At 60.5% G+C, this 19876-nt stretch overlaps 1 protein-coding gene across 17 annotated transcripts in view; it reads left to right on the top strand.

The window, feature by feature from the left end:
- The window catches only part of KIF1A (kinesin family member 1A), a 74152-nt gene that overhangs the window by 17240 nt on the left and 37036 nt on the right, over positions 1-19876 (top strand). For 7 of the 17 annotated variants that reach the window (XM_063108542.1, XM_063108515.1, XM_063108509.1 and 4 more), the window contains exons 10-23: positions 4020-4095; positions 5634-5712; positions 6528-6670; positions 8466-8599; positions 9796-9875; positions 10273-10348; positions 12956-13035; positions 13268-13374; positions 14475-14558; positions 16777-16957; positions 17036-17108; positions 17308-17401; positions 18714-18862; positions 19245-19423. In XM_063108542.1, the coding sequence (XP_062964612.1) occupies positions 4020-4095; positions 5634-5712; positions 6528-6670; positions 8466-8599; positions 9796-9875; positions 10273-10348; positions 12956-13035; positions 13268-13374; positions 14475-14558; positions 16777-16957; positions 17036-17108; positions 17308-17401; positions 18714-18862; positions 19245-19423 (1535 nt within the window). Of the gene's footprint in view, positions 1-4019; positions 4096-5633; positions 5713-6527; positions 6671-7121; positions 7149-8387; positions 8600-9795; positions 9876-10272; positions 10349-12955; positions 13036-13267; positions 13375-14474; positions 14559-16776; positions 16958-17035; positions 17109-17307; positions 17402-18713; positions 18863-19244; positions 19424-19876 lie in introns of all 17 variants that reach the window. The other 10 variants (XM_063108534.1, XM_063108528.1, XM_063108522.1 and 7 more) reach the window with 3 other exon arrangements.

Raw genomic sequence — 19876 nt, 5'->3', positions numbered from 1 at the left:
TGTGGAGAACCGTGGTGAAGGGTTGTTGTGTGAGAGACTGTCAGGAACCGAGAGGAACTGTGTCGGGATTGTGTGGAGAACCGTGGTGAAGGGTTGCTGTGTGAGGGACTGTCAGGAACCGAGAGGAACTGTGTGGGGATTGTGTGGAGAACCGTGGTGAAGGGTTGTTGTGTGAGGGACTGTCAGGAACCGAGAGGAACTGTGTCGGGATTGTGTGGAGAACCGTGGTGAAGGGTTGCTGTGTGAGGGACTGTCAGGAACCGAGAGGAACTGTGTGGGGATTGTGTGGAGAACCGTGGTGAAGGGTTGCTGTGTGAGAGACTGTCAGGAACCGAGAGGAACTGTGTCGGGATTGTGTGGAGAACCGTGGTGAAGGGTTGCTGTGTGAGGGACTGTCAGGAACCGAGAGGAACTGTGTGGGGATTGTGTGGAGAACCGTGGTGAAGGGTTGCTGTGTGAGGGACTTCAGGAACCGAGAGGAACTGTGTGGGGATTGTGTGGAGAACCGTGGTGAAGGGTTGTGTGAGGGACTGTCAGGAACCGAGAGGAACTGTGTCGGGATTGTGTGGAGAACCGTGGTGAAGGGTTGCTGTGTGAGGGACTTCAGGAACCGAGAGGTACTGTGTGGGGATTGTGTGGAGAACCGTGGTGAAGGGTTGCTGTGTGAGGGACTGTCATGAACCGAGGGGAACTGTGTGGGGATTGCGTGGAGAACCGTGGTGAAGGGTTGCTGTGTGAGGGACTTCAGGAACCGAGAGGAACTGTGTGGGGATTGTGTGGAGAACCGAGGTGAAGGGTTGCTGTGTGAGGGACTTCAGGAACCGAGAGGAACTGTGTGGGGATTGTGTGGAGAACCGTGGTGAATGGTTGTGTGAGGGACTGTGAGGAGCTGAGAGGAACTGTGTCAGGAATTGTGTGGAGAACCGTGGTGAAGGGTTGTGTGAGGGATTGTCAGGAACCGAGAGGAACCGTGTGGGGAATTGTTTGAAGAACTGTGAGAAACTGTCCCAGGAAATGCATGAGGAACTATGTGATGGACTACGTCAGAAAGTTTGAGAAATTGTGTGGAGAATTGTGAGGAACTCTGTGTGGAATTGTATAAGGAATTTTGAGGAAATGTGAGTGTGACAGTGTGAGGAATTGTGAGGAAGTGTGTGGACTGTGTGGGACTTTGGAGTGAGTGGGGGACTGAGCGAGCAACAGTGTGAAGGAACTTTGAGGAATTGTGTGGGGAACCGTAAGACCCGTGCATCAAGCACAAATCCTACATTCCGGAGTGGTTCACTTCACAAAGACCACGGGACTGAGAGCGTTGCAATCAAGCAAGAGGAATTTTATATTCCAGCATGCTGGGGTCACTTCGCCTTTCGGACAAAAGCCGCCCCGAGCTGTTTAACACCAGAGTTTTTATACAGTTTTTTTCAGACAGACTTTCATAACAGGACGAACTGTTAATTAGCTGAGGCACCTTAAGATTTATAGTCAGGCTCAACAGGCTAGCACCCCGATAAGGAACGGCGCAGTTTTCAATCGTTTATCTTCCCTGGGGTCTGCCAGGTGTCCTCTAGATAAGAGGCTGGTTAGTTCTTGGGACTGGCTGGTTCCCGGAATGTGTGTCCGGGTCTGCCTGACCTCTTAGAAGCTGCTTTACTTAAAATGTCTTTAGATATGTTTCCCCGTTTTAGCAAGCGTTTGCAGAAGCAAGTTGTGTAGGTTAAAGCTATGCTTTCCCACTACTACAGAACTGTGTGGGAAAGAGAACCGTGAGGCACTATGTGTGAAATTGTGTGAGAAATTATGTAGAAATCTGTGTGAGGAACTGTGTGACAAAGTATGTGAGAAACTGGGAGGAACAGTGTGAGGAAATGTCTCAGGGACTGTGAGTGAAAATCTGAGGAATTATGTGAGGACCTGAGGGGAACTGTGAGAGAACTGTGAGGAAGTCTGTGCAGAAGTGTGTGGGGAAGTGTGTCAGGAACCGTGGAAGTGCGCGAGGACGTGTGTGAAACGGTGGCGAACTGAGTGGGAATTGTACGCGGAACCGTTTGTGGGAATTTGTGTGAGCAACTGTGTAAAGAACTGTGTGGGGAACTGTGAGAGGAATTGTAAGGAACTGTGTGTGAACATGTGAAGGTCTGTGTGGGGCGGTCATGGTTTGGGGGAAGTGTGAGGTGTGCGGGCAACTGTGTGAGAACTCTGTGCCATTGTGAGAATTGTTAGGAGCTGTGTGTGAACTCCGAGGAACGGTGAAAGTGGGAGAGGAAGTTTGGAAGTGGAGTGGGGAGCTGTGTGAGGAATTTTGAGACGCCGTGTGGGAACTGTGTGAAGAATTGTCCGGTCCACACGTGAACGTTGCGGAACTGCGCGGTGATGTGGGAGATCCGTGCGGGAAATGTGTGAAGGACTGTGAGGAAATATTTGAGGGACTGTGGTAGAAACACCTTTAGGAACTGAATGAGAGAGTTTTTGAGGAACCGGGCGAAGAACAGTGCCTGGAGCAGGGAGCATGGGGGCACGTAGATGACGAGGCTGGACAGGGGACAGGGGCCTGACCTGAGGTCCGTAGCTCATTGTCAGAAGCTGGGTGATTGTGGTTTAATGGGCGGCAGTGAATGGGTTTTTAGCAATGCTCTCTCAGTCTGATTTAGTCTAGAACATGTCCCTCACCTGCTGCACATAATGAATAGGTCGGGAGCGTGATGGCCTGGTGTGGCATTCAGGAGAATGGAAGGTCAGTGTCGCAATGATCCAGCATGAGACGGTGGAGGCTGGGAAGGCAGAGGAGAGGAAGAGCAGTGGGTGGTCTGGGAGGTGGCAGCGCATGACTGGACAGGGGCTGCTGGTGGCTGAAATGAGAGCCAGACAGGGAGCAGTGCAGCCAAGGAGGACTGCTGGGCTCCTTGCTGAAGTGGCTGAGTGATTGTAGGGCATTTACTCTGCAAACAGGAAATGTGACACATGGCAGAGAATTCAACCTCAGGAATTAAATAATCGAAAAGCTAACTAGAAATAGTGCGTCTTCTACCAAGTTTCAAAGGAAAAGCAGAAATCCCTCAATGCTGATGAGTTGCTGTGAGAAGGATGCCCCTAAACCCTGCTCGCAGAGAAGCCGGCGCAGCATCTCTGAACCCACCGTGGGCGCGCGTCTCAAGAGCTTCCAGCGTGTCTCAGGAGCTAGTGGAGTTCCTCCTAGGGCTCATCCTAAAGAACGATGACACATGTGTTTGTGCCCAGAGAACTGGCACAGCGCTCAGGCGGCGCCTGTGTGCATCGCCCTGAGTTGCGCTGGTGGTGCAGGGGTCCTATCTGCAGGCTGCAGCAATGCTCACAGATCGTTCTTAAGCAAATGCGACCATGAAGGAGTAGACGCTGGAAAGTAACTAAACCTCCGCAGTTCGTGGAATCATTCAGTCAGGGAAACAAGAGTGTGGAGGAGGCCTCATTCTGAGGGGAGAGGCGGGGAGGACAGATTATAACAGGAGAGGCTTGTGAGGTGGCTGCAGGAGGACGGCAGGAAGGTTGATGAGGGACAGGGAGGGAAATTCCGTGTGGAAGTGGAGAGGTGAGCTGGACAGGTGCTGGCAGAGGCCATGGAGGCCTGGAACGCCGCATTTAGCAGTGGAGCCTTTTCCCTTGGGTCAGAAGGAGTCACTGATGGTGTTTAAGGAGTGGTGATGGGCTCAGATCGGTCCTTCTGACAGAGCAGAGGGAGGACACACTGGCCAGCCATGTCAGCACTTCTGGGCTCAGCTCCAGCCGAGTGGCCCAGGCACACGGCAGGGATGGACTAGGGAGGAGCCTGAGGGACGTGACAGCAAACCCCTGATTCTGGCCCAGAGTGGAGGTGCCTGGGGGTGGCGCCCTGGGGTTCCAGCGGGGAGACGCCTGGGTGGCCTGAGAACACGGCGGTGCCCTGGGGTTCGGCTCTGGGGACCCGATGGCCAGGCCTGCACTCGCTTCTTTCTCTCCCTGCCCCTCCAGGGGGCTCAGGGTTGACCTTGGATGTTCCTCCCCTGCAGAACAAGAAAAAGAAGAAGACAGATTTCATTCCCTACCGAGATTCTGTGCTGACCTGGCTCCTCCGGGAAAACCTGGGTGAGGAATCTCTCAGGTCTGCTTGCTCCCACCCTGGGCTGTGCCCATCTTTCTGCCTAGGTGCCCACCTGCCAGGATGCTTCCTGCCTGGGGCGGGGGGTGCTCACCCTTCCTGGGCTGAGGCTGAAAGGTGACCTGGGAGGCTCCTGTCAGTTCAGGGTGCAGCCTTTCTGGAGGGGAGGCCGGGCCAGCAGCCAGCAGGGGGTTAACACAAGCAAGGCTGGGGAACCAGCCTGGCCAGGGGGGCCATGGAACACATGCCTGCAGTGTCAGCACTCCTGGATCCGGTCAGCTGAGGCACCAAGACCAAGTGCTCACCCTTCTCTGGGCCTCATTTTCCCCGTCTGACACAGGGACCTGGGACTCCATGACTCCGGGGAGCCCTGCTTACTTGCTGGGTTTTGAGGGGCTGCCGTAAATCCCCCTTCTCCCTGCCTGAGTTCTGAGCAGAGACGTAGAGGGGGAGATGGAGACTGAAATGTGTCCAACACAGATCCCATCCCTTCCAGAAATAACCTTGGGGTCCTCCCTGGCTATGTTTACAGCTGGAGAGGCTGACACCCAGGGAGGTAAACTGAGTCTTGGGCTGCCCTACTGAACGTAGACACCGGGGACGGGGGGCCCTAGCCTTCCTTGACTGCATGGCTGAGGCACGCAGGTCCCAGGCTGACCGACTGCACCCCACAACCAGCCAGGCCGATCCCCAGTGTGGGCTAGCACTGCATGCCACAGCAGGCCCATGGTGGAGCAGGGGGCTGATGGGAGCTGCTGGGGCACCTGGGCTCTGCTGAGGGAGGACCAGAGTGTCACGAGAAGGTGTGTCTCTTCCCCTGAGGTGTGGGCTGGGGATGAGGCTCAGCCCCAGGCAGGGGTAGGGGGAGTCCTCCTGTATAACCCTCCCCGGGGCCTGGTGTGGCACTGTGCCCGTCTTGCACACCTCACCTCACAGTCCTACAGAGACTCACTGGGCAGCCTCCCCCCAGGAATGTGGCTCTGAGGATGCAGGTCCCTGAGGTCAAGCAGGCAAGGCCATCTGTTCAAACCTGGAGCATGGGGTGGGGCCAGCGGTGACCTTGTCAGGACTGCCCCGGCTGCTGAGCCTTGCAGCACCTGCTGCCCAGCAGTCACTGCGTTCAGAGCCCAAGCGCGATTGCATCGGAAGAGAAATCAGACAGTCCCTGTCCTCACCCAGCCTGTTACCTGAAGCCAGGAATCTGATGTTAAGTACTGAAAAAGTATTTCAAAGGAAAAACGATAAAAATGTGTGAAATATTATTGGACGTAAACAGTCTTTGTCTTGGAGTAAATACCTCTGCAACTTTCCTCTTTGTTATGGAGAAAGGAGGTCTGATTGTTGTAAAATGGCCCCAAATGTGGCAAAAACACTACCCAGAAGAGAGGGAAAGGAGATGTGTGGTGCAGAGAGGAAGGGCAGCCCAGCAAGGCAGGCCCTGCTGCTGTCTGTGTTCATGGGGGGCGTGGACGCAGCAGTGGGGCCTCGACCCTCCCCTGGGCACCACCTGCTCTTCTTCCCACAGGCGGTAACTCGAGGACAGCTATGGTGGCAGCTCTGAGCCCCGCTGACATCAACTATGACGAGACCCTCAGCACGCTGAGGTGCGTTCTCTGGGAGGCAGGCCCTGGTCCCCTCGTCTGTCCTGGGGCGGGAATGGACCCCTCCAGGCCTGAGTCGGGAGCAGCAGTGGGGGGCTGCCTCTCTAGGGCCTGGACTCTGCGAGGTCGGAAGCGACTGTTCTGGGGCTCCCGGGCTTTCGTGGGCCTGTTTCATTCCCATCTCCCCTTGGTTGCTCTTCAGGGCCGCAGGCAGCCCAGGGCCCCTGAGGCACCAGAAAGGGACGACTGTGCTCACCAGGCTAAGCAGTGTACACTCACGCACTGGCTGTGGAGCCACTGGGGGGTTTTAATGAGCAAAGGGAGCTCAGGTGTATCTTCAAAGATCTCTCTGGCTGCGGGGTGGGAGTCCTGGGGTAGGAGCCTGGGCCCCCGGCCCTGCGGGAGGCTGCCTAGTTGTTTGAGTCAGTGGTCTCTGGCCTCTTTTAACCATGCACACCCCACAGACAAAGAGCAAAGGGTGTGTGTCCAGTGTGGTGTTTGCTGATGTGCAGGGCGGGCCGACACATATGCATGAGGGCACTCTCACGCCCCCCGGTAGTTGACCTGCCACCTCCACCCTACGGACCCAGGTCCATGTGCAAAAGACTCACTGGGGGGAGAGGACACTACCCTGACTCTTTTCCCCTTGGGCCTCAGTTTCCCCAAGAGGGTAAGCCAGAGCAGGGTGATGCCCCCACCCTTGGTCTCCTCTGGCCACTGGTCCCAGAGGCCACCCCAATGACTTGTGTAGGACCAGGCTGTGCCAAAGCCCCCTGGACCAGCTGCTGAGCCCAGCCCACACCCCCCTTGCTGCCCAGGTATGCCGACAGAGCCAAGCAGATCCGCTGCAATGCCATCATCAACGAGGACCCCAACAACAAGCTGATCCGTGAGCTGAAGGACGAGGTGACCCGGCTGCGGGACCTGCTGTATGCCCAGGGCCTTGGCGACATCACCGACAGTGAGTGTCCGCATGCATCCCCCAGGCAGGGCAGCGGGCTTCAGGCTCAGGGCCTCTCCTGGGACCACTGCCCGGCTGCCTGCGGTGGGCTGGGGCGCTCACAGCTGCTCTTGCGGCCCCTCTGGCCCAGATCCCTCTCCCTGTTCTGTGTTCTGGGCAGAGCCACCTCTGGGTGGAGGGCTGCGGTGGGGCCTTGGCCTGGATGGAACCGCATGGTTGGGGTTTGGTACTGGCCGAGGAGGGCCAGAGATGGTTTCCCCGGAAGCCCCATGGGCAGACCATGGTGCTGGGGTTGTGGCAGCCCCCGTGTCTCCACACCGAAGACCCCTACCGCTCTGCCTGTCACCACCACCCCGCTCCTGGCTGCCCGGCACCGGCACTCTCTGGAGACAAACCTGTTCTTCTGTTTCTCTGTCTTTCCTCCCTCTCCCACGCCTCTCCTCCCCCGTAGCCAACACGGTGCCCGGAGGACCCAAATGTGTGTATTCCCCTCTGCTGCTCTGCGCATCTCTGCTTCCAGCCTCGCCGTTGGGGGCCTAGGGCAGCACTGGCCAGAGGGGCGAGCCCGAGGGCGGGTGGGGAGGCGTGACCCCCGCTGCCTCCTCTGCTTTCCCCTCCTTTGTGGGGCAGAGAACAGTAGCCCTCTCTCTCACAGACACCTCCTGGTGGACGTGGGATCGCCCCTGCCTACGGGCCCGTGTTCCCAGCTCATCCCTGTGTGGCCTGTACGGGAAAGCGAGCAACAGGGAGGCCAGGGCGTAGCTGAGGTTCTTCTCAAGCTAACAGTGGATCCCCTCAGTATGCCCAGAAGCCTGGGAAGGCCAGAACGTCGGCTTCCAAGGCTTGGACAGGCCCGTCCCTGGGCTTCTGGCTCAGGCCTCCCTCTGCCCCCTCTCACCCCAGGTCCCTTCTCTCTGAATATGCCACAAGTCTGAGCTGTCATGTGGACACTGCCGAATCCTGCCCAGCTTTGGTGCCTCTTCTGGCCTGGGGCTGGTTCCCTGGCCCGGGGACCATAGGGCACCCTCAATTTCCCCCTGCCCCGTGCTGTCCTAGGTTTGTGGCTGCTCTGCTGTGTGTCTGCTTCTGCTAGGAGGGGCCGTCGCAGCTCCAGTTCTGGGGCTTTGAGGGTGATTGAGCCCTGGGGTGGTGGGCCCAGATCTCCTCGTGGTGGAGGAGTAGGGGGTTCCCTCTGGAGAGTCCTGCGCTCATCTTCTCCAGGATGGCCTCGGGCCGATTTCTGTGTTCAGCAGGCTGGATGTTTAGTGCGGCCCCACCCTGCAGCTCAGGGTGCATGGCTACCCAGGCCAATGGTGGGTGTGAGGGGTGGGCAGCCCAGCCACAGAGAGGATGAGGATGAGTGCTGGGGTCCTGGGTGCAGGGCGCTGCCAGGCAGGGCTCAGATGCGAGGCGGCAGCCTGGAATGCAGGCGCCAGGCGGCAGAAACCCTGGCACAGGGCGGCGTGGCATGGAGCTCAGGGGGTGCTGAGGGGCCTCCGTGCTGCTGCCGGGAGGGCGAGTGGCGCAGCAGCAGGCGAGGGACGGCAGGAGGGCCTTGCATGTGCTTGTCCTGGGCCACCAGGCGGGTCTGCCGCGCCTCGCCCGCCCGCGGCTCTGTCTTGCCCTCTCTGGGCCCCACCTCCTGCTGTCTCCCAACTTGTCTTTCTTCTCTTCCTCCCATCTGTCTGTCCACCTGTCCTTCCCTTCCTCCCCATAGATGTGTTCGACCTTGAGAACAATAACCGTAACTGTGGCGGGGTGGAGTTGCATCAAGCCCCTGACAATCTCTCCACAGTGACCAACGCCCTGGTGGGCATGAGCCCCTCATCCTCGCTCTCGGCCCTGTCCAGCCGCGCGGCCTCCGTGTCCAGCCTGCACGAGCGCATCCTGTTTGCTCCGGGCAGCGAGGAGGCCATTGAAAGGCTGAAGGTGAGGGCCGGGCTGGCTGAGGCCTCTGGAGCTGGGTGGGCTTAGAGGAATGAGAAAAGTCTGTATCCGGATGTCAGGGCTGAGCGTCATCCTCCTTGGGGCACACCCCATCCCTGCAGGGCCGGAGGGAAGCAGCGGCAGAGGTGCCTGGCGTACAGCCACCGAGGTGAGCTGAGGCCTGTCCCCAGCCTGCCCACTGCAGCTAGGGCAGCCCAGCTCACGCAGGGGTCCCCTGGCCGTGGGCTGCACAAGACTCTGCGGCTGGGCAGGAAGTGCCCGTGAAGGCCCCGGACCTCGTGTCTGGATGGCTGTGGCCCCGCGAGCCAGTGTGGAGGGGGCACTCTCAGCACCGGATGCCTGGCACCCAGCCTTCCCCTCCCTGACTCTAATCCGTGAGCTGGCGCGTGGTTGAGCACAGTGACCACGCAGTCCCTGGGTGTGGAGTCGGTCTTCTCCCTCCCAGCCCCCAGCACCCTCCACGGGTGTTGTCAAGGCCGTGGCAGCTCTGCCCCGTGTCCCACAGACCCTGCACTCACTGGGAAGGATGGGCAGGCAGGCATTGTGTGGATCCTGAGCCCCTTCCGGGCTGTCTGTGCTCACAGCTGCATGTGAGTGGTCACCTGCCTGCCCCCATGCCCAGGGCTGAGCTCCCTGACCCCCAGTGATGGGCTTGACTGGTATTAGATTTTCCATTCACATGTTCCTTCGGGGAACAGCCATTTCAGTGCAGGCCTGCAGGGGTGTGCCCCAGACCCTGGGGACCTAGTGCTGAGGGCATAAAGGCAGAGAGGCCCTGCCGAGGCTGGCCCGAGGAACGAGGTGGGGGTGAGATGGAGCTGGGTGACCCTGGAGCAGGGGCCCCACCTGGGGTGTGGGTGGGGAGGAAATGGAGAGACCATGCTGGTGCTGGGAAGCTTCATCCATGTCCTCAGAAGGGATGGGGACTGCGGGCTCTCAGCGGCAGCGACAGGCGGCCGTGCTTTGGGAACCACCGCTCAGCGTCTCCCAGAAGCATATGTTTTGTCTCTCTCCAGATTTATTTTGTCTTTTTCCTGTTCTTTTGGGCGTGTCCACAGGAAAGCCACATGTCCTCTGAGCTTCCCCTCAATCTTTCATACAAAAAGGGATCTGGGCTCTGTAGCCCCCCAGCCTGGCCCCAGCCCCGGACCCTCACTCTGCTCTGTCTCACTCCCCAGGAAACAGAAAAGATCATAGCTGAGCTCAACGAGACCTGGGAGGAGAAGCTACGGCGGACAGAAGCCATCCGGATGGAGAGGTGGGCAGTGGGGAAACTGAGGCCCAGGGAGAGGGGCACGGCCAGCACAGCCCAGGCAGGATGAACACCGAGCCCTGCCCTCCAACCTTGGGCTTCCACACCCTGGGGCTGTGGTGTTTCATCACAGGACAGGTCTGTCCCCTCTCACTCAGTGACCCCCACCTTGTGAACTGCTGACTGTTGGCGACTGAGGCCTGGTAGACCTGACCCCTGGGTGGACGTAGTGCAAAAGGGTCAGTCCCATCAGTGGATGTCTTAACTCACTGACCAGATGGGACAGATGCAGCGTGGGTGCCTCCCATGGGCCCCGGTGGCCAGAGGCCTGGCTCCGGGTCAGTTGGTCAGTCAGGGGTGAGGCCTGGTGGAGCCTTTGCTGACCCCAGCTCTGTCCCCACAGGGAAGCGCTGCTGGCTGAGATGGGCGTGGCCATGAGGGAAGATGGTGGTACCTTGGGTGTGTTCTCTCCCAAAAAGGTAGGAGCTGGTCCCAGGTCCCTGGTGCTGCCCTGACATGGACAGGCCGGTGATACGCTGTTCTTGATGGAGGCCAGAGAGGCTCCTGAGACGGGGGAGTGTGGCAGGGGTCTGGCCCAGAAACTGTGGTGGCCATGTTCAACCACAGTCAGATCTTCCTTGGTGTGGGAGGCATGGCCCCCATGTCCTCATGGTGGGGCTCCTGGTGGCTTTGGGACATCAGATGGGTCTTTCAGCTGTCTCAGGTGTAGACTGGGCCCTCCAAGGTTGGAGCAATGCTGTGGAGCCACACTCAGGCTGGAGACCTGAGAGTGTGGGGCCTGGGCCCACCTGGAGCCTGCGTTGCTCATGGCAGGGCTCGGCTGGACGTGGAACTGGGAGCCGGCTGCCTCCTGGGGGTTCCAGTAGGGACTTCCTTCTCCCGCCCAGTCCCAACTCACACACTGGTCCCAGCTGGGGTCCCTCAAATGGAACAGAGACTCCTGGGCAGCTTCTTCAGTGTGTATGATCCCGCATCCCTCAGCAGCCCAGGTGGGACACAGCACACACTTGGGGGAAGTCTGTCTGCTGATTCTACTGCCCAGACCCCACGTAACCACCCCAGACATGGCCAGACCAGTCCAGCCCCTTGGAAGCTGAACTCTGGCTGGACACTGGCAGGGGTGGCTTCCTGGGCACTGGCCTGTCCTCAGCTGGGCCCATCAAGACGTTGCCTTTCCAATGGTAGCACTGGGGAGCGTGGAGAGTGGCCTTGGAAGGGGGCCCAGGTGCATGGCATCCTTGTGGGCCCCGCCAGGCCATCCAAGCCACCACGTGCCAGCTTAAACTTTCCCAAATGGGAAGTGCATTATATAAAAGAGACTTCTTTCCAGTACTCATGTCCCTAGGCTCCCAGGAGTCTGGTCTGTCCCAGATAGCAGAGGGGCCCCAGCCTTGCTGGGCACTCCACCCATACCTCTGCCTGGGTCCACCGAGGCTTGCTGTTACCCTGCACCAGGTGCTGGGTGGAGTAATGTCCAGTGGGGGCTTGGACACGTGGATGGTCATCTGTGTGACCAGAGCTTGGGAGGGTCCAGGGCTGGGAGCAGCACGTGCCAAGGCCCAGAGGCAGGAGGAGACTGAGGGGAACCACGGCAGGTCCCTGTGCTGGTAGGGCAGGAGCGGTGGTGTCCCATGGGATACTCCACACACCTTCCAGACAGGCCTCTGGTTTTGTCTGGACTGGATTGCTCCCTGGACATCCTTCCTGGAGGGGTGGGGCATATCCTGGGGGTGTGCGGGGCTCCCTCAGGAGACCAGGCACCCTGGAGACCTTTGGCTCCCTTGGTGGCACTGCCTAGGAGTAGGACCACCAGGGACCCCTGACCTGAGAAACTTGGTATTCCTGGGACTCAGGAGAAGTGCACAGGCCAGCTGGGTCCTGACATTGCAGGCCACCCCCACCCCCCAAGCCCCACAATGGCAAGCCTGGCCCTTCCTGGCTTGACACCCTGCCTGCTCAGGGCAGGGATGGTCTGTCCCCTGTGTCTGATGACCAGGTCTCCACAACCCTGCACTGGGGCTCTGGTGGGGGCACTGTGGGATTTGTAGTGGGGGTAGCTGGGAAACGGGAAGCAGTCCCAGCCCGGTGCCTCTGCCATGTTTCAGGACTCTTGCCTGGGACACGTGGAGGGCATTCCTGAGCTCAGGGAGTGTGGGGACCCAGAGAGACCCCAGGGTGAGAGTGAAGGAGGCAGGGAAATGGGGGTCCAGGGCCCCCCTGGGCGGGGCCTGCTGTGGCTGACCCAGGGACGGGGTGGGGCAGGGAACAGAGGGCAGTCTTCACACAGGTGGCTGGTGGGAGGTGGTCACTTGGACTTGGCCAGATTTTGGTGGAGCTGTGGACAGGAGTGGCATCGGCGTGGGGATCGGCAGGGACATCTGTCACAACTTCCCCACTCCCCAGCCCCCACGCCCAGCCCCCTCCCCCCCCGGGCCAGGGTCCTAGTCCTTCTAGGCTCTCGGATCCCACTGGGGAGCCCACATTCCTGGGCTGTTGCAGCTGAAACAGGGTCCTGGAGCCCCATTTTAGGGTCCAGAGCCTGGTGCCCAGGGCCCCACAGGACAAGGTACAGGACTGGTGCTGGGACCCAGCTGGTGCCTGTGTGTCCAGGGGCTCACCACAGACTCAGAGCCCACCCGGGATCCCAAGAACTGAGAGTGGCGGCTCCTAGCCCCTCCCGAAGGCCAGCTCCCCATGAAGTGCTGGGGTGCTGTGCTCGCCCTGGCCATGTGCGGGAGGCCAGGCCCCCACCCACGCAGCCACTGTCAAGGTGGCTGGGCCCGGGGCCGAGGGCTTTCTTTGTTCTGCGTCTTCCTGGCTGGGAGCCACCAGCTGGTGAGGCGGCTGAGCTGGGAGCTCCAGGTCCTGGGTGTCCGTCAAAGGCTCTCGCGCGGGGGGCCTTTCCCTTCGCAGCTTCTGTCCTCTCTGCCAGGCCAGGTGGATGCTGTGTCCCCTGAGAAGCCAGGCCTGGGACAGGTGGTGGTCTGGTGCCTGGGGGAGGTCAGATGGGGTGGCCAGTGCTGGGCGCCGGCTCCACTAGGACAGTGACCCCCTTGTCCTCCCAGACGCCACATCTGGTCAACCTGAACGAAGACCCACTGATGTCCGAATGCCTGCTCTACTACATCAAGGATGGGATCACCAGGTGGGGGGCGGCCTCCCAGCCAGGCAAGGGCCTCAGGGGTCATTGGGAGGGGCTGGACTCCCCGTCCCCACCAGCCCATGCTGCCCTCACAGAAGGAACTTTTTGCCCACTCTCGCTTCCGGCATCCACGGGGACACGCACCCTGGGAGCTGCCAGCAGGGGCAGGAGGGTGGGGGCGGCATCATGGGGTGCCAGTCCTGGCCATGCTGCTGACGGTGCCCCCGCCCCGCAGAGTGGGCAGGGAAGACGGGGAGCGGCGGCAGGACATCGTCCTGAGCGGGCACTTCATCAAGGAGGAGCACTGTGTCTTCCGGAGCGACTCCAGGGGAGGCACTGAAGGTACCGGCGCCCTGCAGCCCACCCGCCTCCGCCCGCCCCTGCGCCAGTGCTGCTGATTCTGAGGCCCAAGTGAGGCTTGCTGGGTCTGCCCCAGGTTGGCTTGTTGCCATCTCTTAGCTTCCCAGCTCTGAACTGACCTGAGTTACACTTCTGGGCAGGACAAGTGTGTATGTGTGAGATTTGGGGATGGTCTTGGTGACAACTTCCATTAGAAAGGTGCTTGGGAAATGGCCTGGTGCCTCCTGCAGCCAGGGGTGGGTGCAGCTTTAGGGAGCTGCGCCTCTATGAAGGGTGGGGGTGTGGGGTCATGGGTGGGGTTCTGAGCAGGGGACATGGGTGGGCTGCCCTGTGCCAGGGCTGCTGGCCAGGAAGCGTGGGTGGTGTCCACGGGCAGAGGACAGAGAGCATAAGGAGTGAGCCCAGACCTGGGGTGGAACACTATTTTTAGACCACGCTTTCCTTTCCCGTTGGTGGTAGGGTGGCTGTCTGTCCATTCCCACTGGCCTCCCTCCTGAAGGTGACGCAAGGCAGTCCTATTACCCGCTGATGCCCATCTTGGTGATGGGCCTGCCATCAGGGTGCCATCACAGTGCCCATGGCCCCTGAGCTCAGGGCATCTCCAGGCAGGCATGTGGCCAGCCTCTAATCTGCAGACTGATGACCGAGCCTGCTGCCCAACTTGGCCACCTCAGGATGGTGGCCCTACACAGTGTTGGGGGTGGTTGTCTCTCCCAGAATTCTCCTCTGTCTGCAAAGACCCTGCCATCTCTTGTGTGAGAGGGCACAAAGCCCAGAGGGGAGCCCTCGGGACACATCAGCTACTGGAGGCTGCAGAGGGACTGGGAGGTCAGGCCCAGCAGGGCTCCCTGACTCAGACTTGGGCACATGTGTCTCCATCCTGGGGTCACTTTCCTCCTCTATTAAGTGGGCTGAGACCCCTCAGGCTCCTCTGAGGCCACAGAAGGTGTCGCCAGTGGTGCAGCTACATGGCTAGAAGGAGAGTGGCCTGGGTGGGGCCACAACGGGGGCTAGGTGAGCTGAGCCGCTGCAGGTGATGGCTCTCACGGTCCTCCTCTGTGCCCCCCCAACCTGTCCTGCAGCCGTGGTGACCCTGGAGCCCTGCGAGGGGGCAGACACCTATGTCAACGGCAAGAAAGTCACGGAGCCCAGCATCCTGCGGTCAGGTGCGCCTGGGCATGTGAGGGGCTGTGGGTTGGCCAGGACGTGGGGTGAGGCCCCTCCCGTGCCCACCTGATTCCAGCAGGAACCGCAGCTCTGCAGGGCCATGGGGCACTTGGGGAGGGGCTGCAGTCACCTTGCCATCTCTCATGGCTCCTCACTGCCCCCCTCTTGGGACACCCAGTGGCAGGCCCTTCCACAGAACTCTGGGACCCCTTGGTACCGAGTTGATGCTGTGGGGTGAGTGGGGGGCCAAGGTGGGACCTGTTCAGGAAGAGGCTCTGGATGTTGCCCTGGTGGGGCTGGGCGGGGGCAGAGGGCAGGGGGACAGATGCTTCCCTGAACCAAGGCATTGTGTTGTGGTCAGCTGGGTGGGGACTGTGCCCCCGACGTTAAAAAATGCAGCATTAAAGTCCTTTAGAAAGGCCAAAATCTATAAGGTGGCTCTCCTGAGTGACGTAATTATTGCGTGTACGATTAGGGTTCTACCACAGAAACAGAAGCAAGTAGAGTAGACTGATACTTATCGAGACTGTGTACACACATACCCACACGTACGCGCGTGCCTACCCACAAAGAGACTTACTGCAAGGAATCTGCTTATGTGACTGCGGGGCTGGCCGGGGAAGTCTGAATCCACAGGCAGAAGCGGGCGACTCGCAGAATGCACGTGGGGCTTCCTCCTCCTTGGGGAGCCTGTTTGCTCTTAAGGCCTTCAAGTGATGGTATGAAGCCCACCCCCCCTTATCGAGGGTCCTCTCCGTTACCTGCAGCCAGCTGATTGTATGTGGACCACGTGTACAGAGTGTGTCTGATGGTAGTGTTTGACGGGATCACCGGGGCTGTAGCCTGGCCATGCTGTCACATAGAACGGACCATCCATCCCCTTTGGCCAGGGTTGAGCTCTTGGCTTGGAATGAGGAAGACCCTTCCCCCACCCCAGCTTGGGGGATGCAGAGGGAGCAGGAGGCTGGAGGTGACACCCATTTGCTCACCCCTGAAGGGCTTTTAGCTTCCAGTAGAAGTTTCCGGGGCTCAGAGGTGCTGCCTCGGGGGTCCTAGAGAGGCTTTGGCAGGAGAAACGCACCAGATCTCTGAATGCCGGCACTGCCATGTCCACAGTGGGGAAGCTGTGTGGTTCAGCCTGGTAACGGCAGCTCAGACAGACCATGTCCCCATTCTCCTTGTTTCGGGGTTGGCCCCGGGGCCCACGGGGCTCGGGGCAGGGCCTGGGCTGAGAGGAGAAGCCAGCGTGGAGTTTCCCTCCTGGTGTCTGAGCCTGCCACCTGTGGACCGCAGGACAGGGAAGTCGGAGGAAGTGACCAGCTGAGGGGCCAGTGAGGGGGCCAGAGGGAGGACCGACCCGCAGACACAGGGTTTGCGTGGGAGGAGCGGCAGAGCTGCGGTTCCTCAGGAAGTTGGAGGCCATCCAAAGAGAGCTCGTGGAGGCAGGGCTGTCTGAAGACAGCTGGCACTGGCCTGGTGGGACGTCTCTGCTCTGGAGGGCCCTGCACACTGGGTGGGCCCTAAGAAGAGGGGTGGGAGGGGCTGGCCAGAAGCCGACGCCCCAGAGGCCCCGATTTTGAGACTTTGTGCCTCCCTGTGCTCATTGCCTGCCAGTTCTTGCTCGCCACTGGCCTCTCGCGGCCCCTGACCCTGGTGCCCGGCTCTGCTTCCAGTCTATGGGGAGACAGATGGGAAGAGAAGGGCCCTTCCAGCCTGTGATGCAGCACCCTGCAGTAGTGCTCTGCGGGGGGCCCATGTTCAGCCCTGGGGGTGCACGCTGGATGTCTCAGGGAGGGAGGGAGTGTCCTGGTTGTGTGCATAGGAGTGTCTGGGGCTGGTGTGGGTGACCAGGGCCCAAGGGCAGAAGGCGAGGCTGGTCTGCGGAGCGCAGCACTGTGGGGACATTGGAGCATAGCACAGGCCCCAGATCTATGGTTTGCAAATGTCACTGGCTGCTGAGTGGAGAGCAGCCTGAGGGGTGTATTTAGGGGGAGGGTGAGGAGGCCTATGCAGATTCCAGTGAGGGGCAGCGAAGGAGTGGCTTGAGACTGGGGACAGGTGAGGTTGCTCCTAGGGGTTGGGGGCCTTCCCATGGTGGGTGGCACTGGGAGGCCCAGTTCAAGGAAGTGCCTGCACCCCCTTTTCCCCTTCCCCCACCCCTTGAGGCCACCCAAGACCTGTGAATGCCCCAAGGCTGGCTTTGCCTGCATCTCCCAGGAAACCGCATCATCATGGGCAAGAGCCACGTGTTCCGGTTCAACCACCCTGAGCAGGCCCGGCAAGAGCGCGAGCGCACGCCCTGTGCAGAGACTCCCGCCGAGCCCGTGGACTGGGCCTTCGCCCAGCGTGAGCTGCTGGAGAAGCAGGGCATCGACATGAAGCAGGAGATGGAGCAGAGGTGAGGCCCGCGCCTGCCGGCCCCCGCCACATGTGACGCCTGCCTGCTTGCCCGCGCTCACCCTGCTGCCCCTTGCAGGCTTCAGGAGCTGGAGGACCAGTACCGCCGGGAGCGGGAGGAGGCCACCTACCTGCTGGAGCAGCAGAGGCTGGTGAGGATGCCCCGCCAGGCCCCGCCAGGCCCCGCCACACCAGAAGGGGTTTCCCATTCCCCGCTCTGTTCGCCTGGCCCGGCCCTGAGCAGGGGGATGTGGTGAGGCTGCGTCTAGATGCAGATGAAAGGCCCAGAGGAAGGGCTGTGGAGGGCCTCAGTCCCCACGGTGGAGCCACACGGCTAGCATCTTTCTGCAGGACTACGAGAGCAAGCTGGAGGCCCTGCAGAAGCAGATGGGCTCCAGGTACTACCCGGAGGTGAACGAGGAGGAGGACGAGCCAGAGGACGAAGGTGAGGGTGCTCGGGCGGAGCATGGAGGGGGCAGGGCCTGGGCCTTGGGCTGGGGAAGGGCCTTGGAGAAGAGGCAGCCCCAGGCCCCTCCCTGGGGGTCAGCTGGTTGTCACCTGTGCCCTGGGGTCCTTATCCCCCGAAGCACCATTGAGGCAGGATTCAGGGGTGGACAGCACCTCCGTGCACACACGCATTGTGCACACACACGCACACTTGTGTGCAAACACGTACACATGTGCTCATGAGTGTGCACATGGGTGTGCACACACATGCTGCTGACAGGAGCCACCACTCACCCTGTCCTGCTGGCCATGTGGCTTGTGGACACCCAGGACGAGGCCCACTGTGACCCTCGCCTCAGGACTGCCTTCCTGAGTATTTGCTCAGCGGCCAACCCAGCTGACTCAGGCTGCCTGGGGTGAGGGCAGCACACAGGCAGCATAGGCTGGTGGAGTCGAGTCAGGATTTGAGTCCATCTCAGCCTCTGGCCAGCTGGTCAACATCTTGTGCTGGTGTGACCTTGTTCTCTCCTGTCCTCTAAATGCGTCTGCCCCACTACGCTCCTCCCTGCTTCAAAGCTTGGGTCTCTGGATGGGAAGGGACAGCTGGAGGTCAGTGGGGATGTGTTGGGAGGAGGGGCAGGGCCTTGGCACAAGGACCGGTCCCTCCTGTGTCCCTGCGGGGCCCTGTGGACAGGGAAGGTGAGGGTGCTGGGAGAGGGCGTATGGATTAGCCCCACCCCTGCAGCACCAGTCTGTCTCCTGCCTCCTCTCTTGTGGGTCCCCCGTCCCACTGCTGTCCCCAAATGGCTCCTGTGGCTGTCATTGGCAGTGTTGTCCCCCCTACTGTGACCTTCAGCCTGACTCTCAGTCATGCTCATGCGTGGGGAGCTGATGGCCTCTTTTCTTCGGAGCCTGTGGAGCCTTTTCTTGTTGCTGGCTGTGGCAGATCTTTTTGCTGGTTTTTTTTTCTGTGTACCCAGAATAGTTAGTGTGAAGTCAGGGACCCAAGCATGGAGCCCCTGGCCCAGGCCCGCAGCAGGGGTGGCTGTCCAGAGCTGCAGAACCTGGGAGAGAGGGGCCTGAACCCGTCCCTCCTGCGTGGCCAGCCTGCCCTTGCTGTCCACCTCTAGCTGCGGTGGCCTTCAATGTTCTTGCATGGCTGACCCTCCCTCAGCCACGTGAGCATCAGACACAGGGCTGGCTTGGGCAGCCCCTGGAGTGACTGACCCAGTTTGACCTTCCAGAGGGCGGGGTGTGGTAGGTGGTGTCATGGCCTTCCTGCGATGACCTCGTGTGGCCTCTCCCCACAGTCCAGTGGACAGAGAGGGAGTGTGAGCTGGCGCTCTGGGCATTCCGGAAGTGGAAGTGGTACCAGTTCACGTCCCTGCGGGACCTGCTGTGGGGCAACGCCATCTTCCTCAAGGAGGCCAACGCCATCAGTGTTGAGCTGAAGAAGAAGGTGGGCTTCTGCCCTGCTGGCTCTGTCTGTCACCCGTGCAAGGCAGGGACGGCTGCTCATAGCCAGGACTCAGCACCAGGCCCCTCCGCCTGCCCTGGGGTGGGGGGAGCAGCCCTGCCCGACCCGGCCCCCAGAGGGGTGGGCAGTCGAGGAAGGCCTGGGACTGGCCAGGGTGGACGCCTCGCCTTCCTGCTCAGAGGAGATGGTAGCCAGGTGGGCAGGCAGGGGACCACGTGGTCACCCCCACTGGCTGGTTGGAAGGCTCTGGGGTGCCACTGTGGGGCGTGCAGCCGAGATCTCTGGGAGGTGGGAAGGAAGCCCTTCTGGGACACGGTTCCCACCCGCCAGGGGCTGATGAGGGGTCACCCTCCGCCCACCACAGGTCCAGTTCCAGTTTGTCCTGCTCACGGACACGCTCTACTCGCCGCTGCCCCCAGACCTGCTGCCCCCAGAGGCCGCCAAAGACCGAGAGACGCGCCCCTTTCCCCGCACCATCGTGGCCGTGGAGGTCCAGGACCAGAAGAATGGAGCCACCCACTACTGGACGCTGGAGAAACTCAGGTGTGGCTGGGGACAGCTGAGGGGCATGGCGGGGCGGGTGGGGGCTTCCTTCTGGGCCTGGGATGCTGAGGCCACGGAAACAGAGATGGGCACAGGTTTCACAGTGGGCACCTGTGGAGGTAGCTGTTTCTGCTGCTTTAATTCTTTTAAAATCAAAAGGAAAAAGAAGCGAATAGAATCCAGTGTTACAGAATTCATAGTCCCCTGCTATCACAAAAAGTACATTTTGGCATTTTCTTATGGAGGAACATGTGGATGGGGCGAGTGGGCTCTGGGCACACCTAAGTCATGATGGTGCTGTCGGGAGGTGGGGGCAGGCCATGGGGGGCACCTGCCAGGCTGCGGACAAGCTCAGAGGGCTTGACGGGGGCTCGGTGTCGCTGCAGCCAGCGGAGCTCAGAGGCGGGGAGAGGGTGAGGAAGGAACCCGCTCGCCCTCCGTCCTGACACCTGC

Source organism: Cynocephalus volans, chromosome 1 (genome assembly GCF_027409185.1).
Source record: "Cynocephalus volans isolate mCynVol1 chromosome 1, mCynVol1.pri, whole genome shotgun sequence".
In the NCBI taxonomy this organism is placed as follows: Eukaryota; Metazoa; Chordata; class Mammalia; order Dermoptera; family Cynocephalidae; genus Cynocephalus; species Cynocephalus volans.
Note: the sequence above shows the minus strand (reverse complement) of the source record. Positions and strands in the feature narration are given on the sequence as shown.